Here is a 12219-nt window from a genome sequence, read left to right on the forward strand (position 1 = left end):
TTCGCGGTTCGACTTTTTGGGAATTTAGTTTGGACACGAATGTTATTTGGTTGTGGTTCCAATTAAGTTCAACACATGCAATAACTTCAATATATGACTCGATGCTTTTTGGAAGTTTGAATGCAGTGGAATGACAGTCGACCAGGGGCCTACTTTTATGATGTGTAGTCATTATGCAGTAGCGTATATAAACCCGCCTGACCCGATTGGCGGGTTTATCAACGCTATTGCAGTCATTTGCCCCGAAAAAAATTGTGGCGGCCGACCTAGGGATTGACGGTCGTCGCGGCTCTATGATTTCCTCAGTGCTAATGCGGTGGGTCCAGCCGATTTTCCCGCCGCAGTAATTTTAGTTTTGTTTTTTACTATTTTAACTCTATAAATACCTTGTTTTTCACCTCATTTCATCACTCCTTCACTCGAGTCTAATCTTCTCATCTCATTTATCTTTCTCTAGAAAGCAAAAAATTAATTCGGGTGGTTTTCAACAAATCCCGACGGAACTCCGATGTTCCCCGGCGGTTCCTTCTCAGGTGGTCCTTCCTCTGTGCTCCCTTCGTCCTATAAAAATAACGACATTTTCCATTTCGGGATGTACCATAAAAATATCTCATAGTACTATTTTTTTAACATCTTTTTCTCTAATAAGGTGGGTTCCATTCTCCACTAATAATAATATAATAAATTTTCTTCTATCTTTCTCTTACTTTACCAATTTTGCATTTTCTTGTCATCCCAAATGCCCATATTTTTATGGGATGAAGGGAGTAACTTTTTTTTATTAAATTAAATATGTTTTGATACTGCCTTTAATTTATGTTATTTTGTTATTTCATTTTATTTGATAACACAAAAATTTTTAGTAAAAATGAAAATAGTGGTGAACTGCCCTTTATATGCTTGATGGTATGTTCGTCCAAAACAAATTAAGACAATGAAAAAGTAGCGCAAACGATATTACATCGAAATTAATGAACCTCAAAGATATTTCCAAATGTTACGTACCAAAATTAATACCTTGGCAAAGTTCACCAATATTTTTTTTTCAGGGACTGGGTGTTCAATGTTCAATAACACGATATAGTTTACTCTATTATTACATGTCACTAGACAATATAGGTTCTCACTGTACTTATGAGTTTTGTAAGCTATGCCTAATCTATTGAATGTTATGGTCACCTATGCAAATTGTTGGAAACGTGAGAATTTTGAAGCCTTTCATTGTCTTAAGCCTTTTGACTTTTCAACTTAAGGTAACCTCCAAGTGGTTTATGAGAATCCTTAATGCCAAGACTTTTGAAGTGGTCTCTCCTATCCTATAAATAGGTGGAATTTGGAAGAGGACAATACACCAACAAAAAGCATTCTCTCTTCTCTCAAATTCTCTACATCATAGTGTGCATCTTAGGAGCATTGTCTAGCTCGATTCTCGGAACTCCATCAAGTTCGCCGGTACCTAGCGGGTTTGAGGTGGTTCTACACACTAGGAGGAAGTCGTTTTATCTTTGGGGGCAATACGTCATTCCGTGAGCACTAGCCGGGGCGTAATTTGTCTTGCGGAAAGAGGGTTTTCCTCAACTCGATTTATTGTTGGTTTGTTTTATTTTATTTCAGTTGTAATTTTTCATTCCACTTATTGTTTTCAGTTTCCTTTCACTTGTAATAGTCAGAGTACCGCCTGTACACGGCTTGGTAATTTTATCCCATTATTTCTAACAATCGCAAGACAAATTATTGTACTCTTCTAAGACAGAGTTATATCAATCGAAGTTGGAGGAAACATGAGCTCCAAAGCTGGAATGAAGAAACGAACAGTCACAATGTTCATGAGCTACAAAATGGTTAATTCCTTGAGATCTATTCTCTTGAGAATTGTGTTTATCGTTTGTCATTTGACAAGCAAGACCAATTTAGACTTGGTAGTAATAATTGGGATGCATGTGGTGTTTAATATACCAATGCACATATGGTTCAATATAATTGTGTACTTATTGTTGGAGACAGTATTGTGCAAATTATTTGAACGTGTTGTTATAAACAACAAAGATCACGAGGTGGTCGCAATGGTCTCCGACGTGGACCATGGTAATCATCCAAATGAATGGTTTGTTGATACGGGTGCCACATGTCATGTGTGCTCCGAGAGAAGCGTTTTTCTACTTACAAATCTGTTGGAGGTAGAAAAGTACGCATGGGAAACCAAGCCCCTTCTAAGGTGGTTGGTGTGGGTAATGTGTTCCTAAAATTAGGATCTGGAAAGGTTCTTACTCTTAAGGATGTGCTACATGTCCCAGACATCCGAAATAATTTGGTGTCAGGCTCACTTCTAGTAAATCATGGATTTTCACTAGAATTTGAGTGTGAAAAGGTTATATTGACCATGTATGGAAGTTCATAGGTGAAGGTCACCTAGTGAATGGGCTTTTTGAGCTGAATGTTACGGTCATTCACCGTGGAAAAGGAATAAGCAATAAGGAAGATGACGCATCCTCTTATTTGCTTGAGAGCTCTGATTTATGACATAATAGATTGAGACATGTACATCTATATGCTATAAAAAGATTAGTAAATCTTAATTTTACTAAAAGTTGATAAGTTTAACTCACAAGAAAGATGTGAAGTGTGTGTTGAAGCCAAAATGGCTAAGCTGTCGTTCCATTCGGTAGTGCGGAGCACAAAACTTCTTGAGTTGATTCATACAAACGTATGTGATTTGAAATTTGTGCAAACAAGAGGTGGTAAAAAGTATTTCATAACGTTTATAGATGATTGCACAAGGTATTGTTACCTTTACTTATTAAGAAGTAATGATGAGGCAATTGAAGCGTTTAAAGACTTCAAAAATGAAGCCGAAAATCAACTTAATTGCCGAATTAAGTGTGCTAAAAGTGATAGAAGTGGTTAGTATGTAGCGCTGTTTGTAGAATTATGCCATGCTAGTGGTATAATTCATCAAACCACAACTCCATATTCTCCTCAGTCAAATGGTATTGCTGAACGCAAAAATCGAACACTTAAAGAGATGATGAATGCTCTGTTGATCAATTCAAGTTTACCGAAGAACATGTGGGGGGAGGCTGTGTTAACGGCGAATTATATCTTGTACAAGATTCCACTAAAAAATAGGGATGTGACTCCCTATGAGTTGTGGAAAGGCAAGAAGCCTTTGTATTAATACCTCAAAGTATGGGGGTGCTTAGCGAAGGTAGAAGTGCCACCTCCGAAACAAGTTGCTATTGGCCCTAAAACAGTTGATTGCATCTTTATTGGCCATACACTTAATAGTAGTGCCTATCGTTTCCTAGTCCATAGGTCAGCTGTGTCTGGCGTGGCTGAAGGAACAACAATTGAGTCAAGAAATGCTATATTTTTTGAGAATGTGTACCCTTGCAAGAAGCAGGAGAATCGTTCTAGTGAAAGAATGATGGATGAATCCACTAGTTCGAATCCTCCAAAAAGGACGAGGTCAAGTCCTGAAGATATAGAACCAAGATGTGGTAAAAGACTTAAAATTGCTAAGACATTTGGTCCCGACTTCATAACTTTTATGTTGGATTACGAACCAAAGTCATTGGCAGAAGCGCTGTCCGGCCCAGATGCGCCACTCTGGCAAGAAGCAATCAATAGTGAAATTGAATCAATTATGAGAAATAACACATGAGTGTTAATAGACTTACTAGAAGGCTGTAAGACCTTAGGGTGCAAGTGGATCCTGAGAAGGAAATATAAAATTGATGGTACTATTGAACAATACAAAGCTCGCCTAGTTGTAAAAGGCTTTAAGCAGCAAGAAGGATATGACTTCTTCGACACATATTCACCTGTTACAAGAATTACTTCTATTCGGGTGCTTCTTGCAATTGCTGCTATGCACAATCTTGAGACTCACCAAATGGATGTGAAAACTGCCTTTCTGAATGGTGAATTGGAGGAAGAAATTTATGTAGAGCAACCTGAAGGGTTTGTAGTACCTGGCCAAGAAAGGAAGGTATGCAAACTAATGAGGTCTCTATATGGATTAAAACAAGTGTCTTTGCAATGACACTTGAAGTTTGACAATGCGATGTTGTCAAATAGGTTCACTATCAATGAGTGTGATAAGTGAGTTTACATTAAGAACACAGATAACGGTTTTGTTATTGTGTGTCTTTATGTAGATGATATGTTGATTATGGGCAACAATAGCCACATTATCAACAAGACCAAAAATATGTTGAAGAAAATTTTTGACATGAAAGATATGGGTCTAGCTGATGTGATTCCCGGAATCAAGATTAAAAGGAATCATGAGGAAATGCTTTGACACAATCTCATTACATTGAGAAAGTGCTTAAGAAGTTTCACTCGTTTGATTGTGAGCCAGCTAAGACTCCATTGGAACCCAACGTGCATTTGAGTAAGCACACGGGTGAACCTGTAGCTCAAGAAGAATATGCAAGGATCATAGGGAGTTTGGTGTTTATCACAAACTGCACCCAACCAGATCTTGCGTGTACGGTGAATAAGCTGAGCCGATATACGAGCAACCCAAGCTAGAAACATTGGAAAGCTCTGCGTAGGGTTTTGAGATACATGAAGTATACTCCTAACTTTGAGCTGCAATACACAAACTAACCCCAAGTACTTGAAGGGTACTGTGATGCAAATTGGATCTCTGATTCAAAAGACTCGTTTTCGACGAGTGGGTATGTGTTCATTGTGGGGGGTGGAGTTGTTTCGTGGAAGTCAACGAAACAGACGTGTATAGCTCGATCCACCAAGGAATCTGAGTTTATCACTTTAGACAAAGCAGGGGAAGAAGCCGAGTGGCTTAGAAACATGTTGGAAGAAGCCACTGGCCACAATAGTGATACACTGTGATAGCCAAGCAGCTATAGGGAGGGCACATAGTGGCTTGTACAATGGTAAGTCTCGACATATTCGTCGGCGACATAATACCGTAAGACAGTTGATCACAAGCGGTGTTATCGCAGTTGACTATGTAAGGTTAGTGGATAATTTAGCGGATCTGTTAACGAAAGGTTTAAACTATGATCAAATGCATAAATTGCTAAAAGGAATGAGACTGAAAATCACATCTTAAAAGATGATTATTGTGGTAACCCAGCCATACGATTGGAGCCATGGGCTTAGTTCAATGGAAAAACGAAGCTATATGACTCTAGCTGTAACACTTGGAAGATTTTTTATCTTCGCTCATTCTTTAGAAAATATTGAGTGTTGTAACTTACATGTGGTAAGAGGTTAAGTTTTGACTTTTAATAATTCTTAGAAACCTCGAGGAGGTGTGTATGGAAAGACATGTAAAAGAATCACCTATTTAAGTGAAGAAGTTTGGGCCGCTTCATCATGTGAATCACTTATGAATCAAAAGTTGTGTTCCACGGCCACTAAAGGACACAAACGTGAGAACTGATGAGTTTGTAAATAATATTGTGTCAATATTATTGTCTCGGTGTACACCAAGGACGAATGGTTCAAGACATCACGTCCACTAGGCCATCGGTATGCCCGATAGTGTTGACTATGGAAAGTTCAAAGCCCCAAGCTACTATTCCAAATGCAATATTATTTCTCGATGATTGAGCAAAGAGTCTGCATGCATGCATACATGTCTTGTGTTGGTTTGAGCTGGCAGTGCTCTAACCAATGTGGGGGATTGTTGGAAACGTGAGAATTTGGAAGGGTTTTAAAGCCTTTCATTGTCTTAAGTCTTTTGGCTTTTCAACTTAAGGTAACCTCCAAGTGGTTTATGAGGATCCTTAATGCCAAGACTTTTGAAGTGGTCTCTCCTGTCCTATAAATAGGTGGAGTTTGGAAGAGGACAATACACCAACAAAAGGCATTCTCTCTTCTCTCAAGTTCTCTACATCATAGTGTGCATCTTAGGAGCATTGTCTAGCTCGATTCTCGGAACTCCATCAAGTTCGCTGGTGCCTAGCGGGTTTGAGGTGCTTCTACTTGCTAGGAGGAAGTCGTTTTATCTTTAGGGGCAATACGCCATTCCGTGAGCACTAGCCGGGGCATAATTTTTCTTGGGGAAAGAGGGCTTCCCTCGACTCGACTTATTGTTGGTTTGTTTTATTTTATTTCAGTTGTAATTTTTCATTCCACTTATTGTTGTCAGTTTCCTTTCACTTGTAATAGTTAAAGTATCGCCTATAAACGGCTTGGGAATTTTATCCCATTATTTCTAATACAAATTCCTCACCAATTTCCATTTGCTATATATGTTGATGAAATCTCATCAGATCCGCATAGCAAAAAACAAAATATCATCGAACTAAACAATCTCACTATAACTGTCTAGGTATGCATTAGTTACCGGTGGGAACAAAGGAATCGGATTCGAGGTCTGTAAGCAGTTAGCTTCCAAAGGAATTACAGTGATATTAACTTCAAGGGATGAGAAGAGACGCCTTGAAGCACTCCAATCCCTCAAGTACTCTGGCCTCTCTGATTATGTGGTTTTTCATCAACTCAATGTTGTCGATTTTGCAAGCATCACTGCTGCTGCCCAATTCCTCACCACAAAATATGGGAGGCTTGATGATAGGTCCTTGACCTAAACCCTAGTTTAGGTGCTAGGGGGTGATTTTCGCCAGAACCGGGAATGAGAATAAGTAATTAACTTTATTTCTCAATGGATGAAAATACGATAGAATTCTATTATATAGAATCCTAAACCCTAACACAGTTTTGCTAATCAAGAAAGATAATTAAAATAAAAGATTACAAAAGATATGGAAAATAACTAAAGATAACTGACTAAAATAAAAGATGATCTTTATCAAATAAATTCATGAAAGATATATTGGAGATGATCTTCGACGATATTTGCTGAATCGAGGACCCTATCAACTCCCCCACTGTTGAAAACCACCTTGCCCTCATGGTGGAAGGCAAAATAAGAACGACTGTAGTGATTTTCTCTCGTGAAATTGATAGCAAGTGAAGGCAAACAAAATCAAGCAACCAGTACAATGCAAATACCCCATTAGAGAATACCACAACCACCAAATCAGGTCCTCTGTGGTAATAGCATGCTGTTAACTTTGCCTGCGTTTGCATAGAAAAGTCTTTTTTGTGGAATAACTTGTCATTCTCATCAAGCTCGTCTCCATTAGCACCAACATCATTCCTTTTCTTCAAATTAACATCAGTACTTTCTCTTCCAATAACTTCAATGTCGGACGGCCCATAATTCAAGGCTGGGCTGGAAAATGGATCCCTCGGTGGTATGGTGCGAGTATCGCCGTATAGATTAAGGAGGACCGTTGCATCAACCTAAACTCCTTCAACATGATGTGCTTTACCGTTAGTCAAGTAAAATGGACGGTCATATTGCCATTTAAATGCACCACAGACAATACTCATAAAATCTTCCGGATAAAAAATGAGCACTCCTTGCTTCACATCAAACCGAAGAATTTCACACCCCCATCGTGTTGAAGCAGTAGAGAGAGTCGGCGACACCTGCCATTTTGTTTCCGTATCAGAATGCCTCCAGGATTCTCTTGGTTCTCGGCGTGGTCGAGACAAGGATTGAAACTCTGGCTGCGTGTTTATGACAACAGTTCTTATCCATGACAGCAGTGACTCCACGACAGGAGTAGTAGCAACATGGCCAGAGCAGGTCGTTCGGTCAGGTGGCAGTCTCCAACCTATGGTAGGATTTCTGCCCAAATGCAGAGGATTGTCTCGCGGGGGAATCGAGCGGCCATCGCCCTTAGATAGTCCTGACTCGCACAGTTCTGGATCACCATTAAGCAAATTCTGTATTGGAAGAGACTCACTGGCCAATGGAACTTCACCAAGCTGGGCACGGTCAATCAAATGAGTACCATTATCTTCTAAGGTGTTGGTATGAAACTCATCAAGAAAAAAATCGTCCGCATTATCATCCACTCCAAAGGTAGCTGACTGCCTAGATTCATATAAAGAGCGAGCAATGACTCCAACCTTAGTTTAAATAGCGACGAGTGCATCAGCTACATTAACGTCATTCACTGTCTCCTCCAAATTCTCAATTAGGATGACGTTGCACGGAGGCTCCTTGAGTGAAGAGTGTGCTTGTATCATTAGCAATAACAACCTCTTCGCTATCGAGGGAGCTACCGTTGGCTGCAGCGGCTGGACTGGCGAGTTGCTGCTGTCGCAGGGAAGTGTGCGACCCTAACGGCTCTCATCGGGTGGGTGGCAAGAGGCATGCTAAGTGGAGTACTTTCTTGGAGACTTTTCCCTACGTCATCCGGTACAAAAAGGGAAAAGAAAATATGGTCCCCGATGCCTTGTCTTGTAAGCCTTCTCTAGCTTTGCTTTGTAGTGATATGCATGTTGGTGGTGCTTGTGTTTTTCGAAACTATATACTTACTATGTGCACTTCCAAATTCTTTGCTTTTGATAGCATTAAGGCGCTTTATGAGCATGATCTCGACTTTGCTAGTATTTTTGTTGCTTGTGAAAAGAGGTCATTTGAGAAGTACTATCGACTCTTTAAGGAAAATAGGTTGTGCATCCCGCAAGAGTCATGGAGAGAGGTTCTTGTGAGGGAATCCCACCTTGGGGGGTTGATGGGGCATTTTGGGGTAACTAAAACTTATGATATCCTATGTGAACATTTCTATTGGCCCAAAATGAAGAGAGATGTTGAGAGGTTTTGTGGGGGATGCATCGAGTGTAGAAAGGCTAAATCCAAGTCAAATAACTTTGGCCTATACACACCCCTCCCTACCCCTACACACCCATGGGTTGACCTATCTATAGACTTCGTGCTAGGATTACCCTTATCCCAAAGAAAGAATGATAGCATCTTTATAGTGGTCGATCGTTTCTCCAAAATGGCTCCTTTCTTGCCATGTTCAAAACACAATGATGCCAAACACATTGCCGACTTGTTCTTTAGGGAGATAGTTAGGATCCATGGTATTCCCCGGACCATAGTTAGTGATAGAGATGTCAAGTTCCTTAGTCACTTTTGGAAAACTCTTTGGAGGAAGTTGGGGAGCAAACTTTTATTTTCCACCACCGCCCACCCCCAAACCGATGGCCAAACCGAGGTAGTGAACCGAACACTTGGGGGATTACTTAGAGCCTTGGTGAGTGAGAATAGGAAGTCTTGGGAACTTTGACTTCCCATTGCCGAATTTGCTTATAATCGGACTACCCATTCCTCTACTAATTTTTCTTCCTTTGAAATTGTTTTTGGGTTCAATCCACTAACCCTGATGGATCTTGCTACGTCGGACTTGCCTTCTTCTCTTGTGTGTGATGTAAATGGAGCTAGCAAGGCTCAGTTTGTGAAGGACCTTCATGTTAAAGTGCAAGAGAACATCCAAAAGAGGAATGGACACTATGCAAGAGTTGCTAACAAAGGACGTAAGGAGGTGATCTTCAATCCCGGAGATTGGGTTTGGGTGCATTTCCAAAGGATTCGCTTCCCGGACAAAGTGAAGTCCAAGCTCGCACCACGAGGAGATGGACCGTTCCAAATCAAAAATAGGGTCAACAACAACGCCTATGTCGTCGACCTCCCAGGTGAGTACAATGTTAGTTCCACATTCAATGTCTCTGACTTGAGCCCTTTTGACGTCTTAGGAGTCGATCTGGATTTGAGGACAAATCCTTTACAAGAAGAGGGGGATGATGCGAATCCACAAGTCTCGCATCATTTGATCAACCCCACCAAGGACATTCATCGACCAACGACGAGGGCAATGACAAAGAAGATGCAAGAAGCTTTAAGCACATTCATCCGTGGAATAAGCTCATCCGAAGAGAGTGCTCGAGTAGGGGATGACCGGAAGCTGAAAATGGTACTCAAGGCCTCGTGGGAAGAGGGAACGGAAGCGACGCCCGTCAGGACATGTCTTTTGGAGTCATCCGCGCTTCAATGCGCGACGTTCGTATAATGGCCATAACTCTCTCATCCGAACTCTGATGGGGGCGTGCAAGATACTCACGCGAAGCCCTTTCGAAGACGAAGATAGTGTTTTTGGAGGATTCCAGAGAAAATGCCCGACCGGGCGATTTGCAAGGGAAAACGCTCGACCAGGCGTTCTGACAGTTTTTGGTCGCGAACTCCACAGAGTTCGCTCGACCGGGCTTTTTGCATAAGTAAAAACGCCCGATCGGGCTTTTTACGCGACTTCCGTTTTTGGAATCTTTTTGTCTTTCTTTTTCAGCACTTTTAGTATCTTGTATAAATACCCATGTCTAGGGTTTTTGTGGGCAGACTTTGAACATTATTGAAGAACAAAAACTCCATTGTGAGCACACATCTTCATCATTGAAGATTTATCCAAAATCCCTTGTGGTTGCATTTATTCTATTGTCGGGCTTAGATTATTTGTTAAGGTATGCTTGCTAGTTCTTGTGTTGCTAGTTGGTGGATCCATTAGGTTTTTGTTTGTGAAAGTAGCCATTGGGTTTTCTTTCTTGAGCTTGAATCTAAATCATAACACTTATCATCTTCTTCTTCTTTTCCATCTTTTTATTGTCATATTTCTTGTTTGGGTTATTGGATATTATTGCAAGAACAAATCCGGGCAACAGATGTTTCTTGAATCCTTAAGATTCACATTAAATATGTTGGAGAGTGTGTTGTTGTGATGCACCGAGAAAAGACATGGTAACTCTAGAATAGATTGGCGCCGGAGAGGGAGAGAGTGGTCTCGAGCAACAAAAGCTAAGGTTTCAATAGTGGACGTGAATTTGAGAGAAATTGATTATGGTGGGAGAAGAGTAAATCAATGGAAGCACTAGTTGATAGGTCCTTGACATATCGAGCCTGAGCCCCACGATTTGTACGAACAAATAGAGGAAAAGATAAACCCTAGTTGAGGTGCTAGGGGGCGATTTCCGTCAGAACCGGGAATGAGAATAAGTAATTAACTTTATTTCTCAATAAGTAATTAACTTTACTCTCTCTCCATTTCTTTACCTTTTTCATTTCTACTTTATTCTCCTTTTACTTAACTCATTTAAAATAATTTTTCTTAAATCTCGTGCCAAAAAAGAAATATCTCTACCACAGAGGGACGGAGGGACTAAAAAATAATTAAAAAAAAACGAAAATAAATAAGAACTTAAGAGAACTGATTGTTTTCTTAAGTATAAAAATGAAAAATTCAGCGAAAGAAAAAAAACAAAATTAAACTATTACTGGCTTCAGCTCTACGGGGGAAAACTTCAGCTCTATGGAGGAAAAACAAACTAAACTAAAAAATTAACAAAAAGAATATAGCAGTTAACATGGAATTTTATATCTTACCCATGTTCTACGGAGTTTATCCAGTGATGCAGCAGAAGATTGTGCAGACACGAAATTTGACCATGGACATATAAAATTAAACCCACACAAATTATACCTCAGATAATATTCCAGCTTAACCTTCGGTTTTCAGCATTACTCTTATCCTTTCCCCATGCATGACTTGATTGTGGATCTTCGATAAAATCAGCTTTGTCAGCAATAAAAGGAATTAAAATTATTTAGAGAGGGGGTTTGAAAGATTTCACCCATTCGTCGAATGTATGGATATGTTCACTCATCACTTTTAGTAGCCCATCATATCTCTTCTCTGTATCTTCCATAAAACTTGTCAAAGCTTTCATACCAGTGTCCCACCAATCCTTGATTTCAAATACCTCCTCTGCACGTCTCATACTTCTTTCTAAGAATCCACTCATCACGTCTTCAAAGCTCTCACAATCCCATGTTCAAATCAAAAGCCTCCTATATAGGGAATAAGGCATTGTTGTGCTCATTGCTCTCCTTAAGTACCTCGAAAAATAAAATAAAACAAAACAATAATATTACACTCTAAATTAGTATGATCAACCTTCCTACAATATCAGCTTAAAGAAATAATATTCCCCGGCAATGGCGCAAAAACCTTGAATTGTTTTTCCGTGTTAGCTCTTGTAGTTATTTCAATTTCTCTTGTGCTTATACATTTGTTTGATTTGTCATCTTATAAATGCATGTGGATTTTACTACACTACTCGGGAGATGAGTAGTTTAATTTGAAAGAAGAAAAGTTGACCTCTTTGCCAATATAATCAAGAGATTTGAGCCTTTGAATGAAGCAAATTTATCTTATGAGCTTTTAGGAGTTATTGCCTTAGTTCTAAGAAGGACACTTTGGTTCTAGGTAGCAATCTACAAATTGTATGCTTCGGGAGAAGATATAGTTTTACATTTGTGATAGCTTAGTA

The 12219-nt window shown here is 39.8% G+C and overlaps 1 protein-coding gene across 1 annotated transcript; it reads left to right on the forward strand.

The window, feature by feature from the left end:
• The first annotated feature begins 9227 nt into the window (after positions 1 to 9227).
• Positions 9228 to 9911, forward strand: LOC121760370. The gene has a single exon (XM_042156052.1). The coding sequence runs from the start codon at positions 9228 to 9230 to the stop codon at positions 9909 to 9911; it is 684 nt and encodes a 227-aa protein (XP_042011986.1).
• The last annotated feature ends 2308 nt before the right edge of the window (positions 9912 to 12219 follow it).

This window comes from Salvia splendens, chromosome 13, assembly GCF_004379255.2.
Source record: "Salvia splendens isolate huo1 chromosome 13, SspV2, whole genome shotgun sequence".
Lineage (NCBI taxonomy): Eukaryota > Viridiplantae > Streptophyta > Magnoliopsida > Lamiales > Lamiaceae > Salvia > Salvia splendens.

Excerpts from the sequence above, each read along its gene's own strand:
- LOC121760370 (XM_042156052.1), top strand. The coding sequence starts at position 9,228 with ATGGATCTTGCTACGTCGGACTTGCCTTCTTCTCTTGTGTGTGATGTA.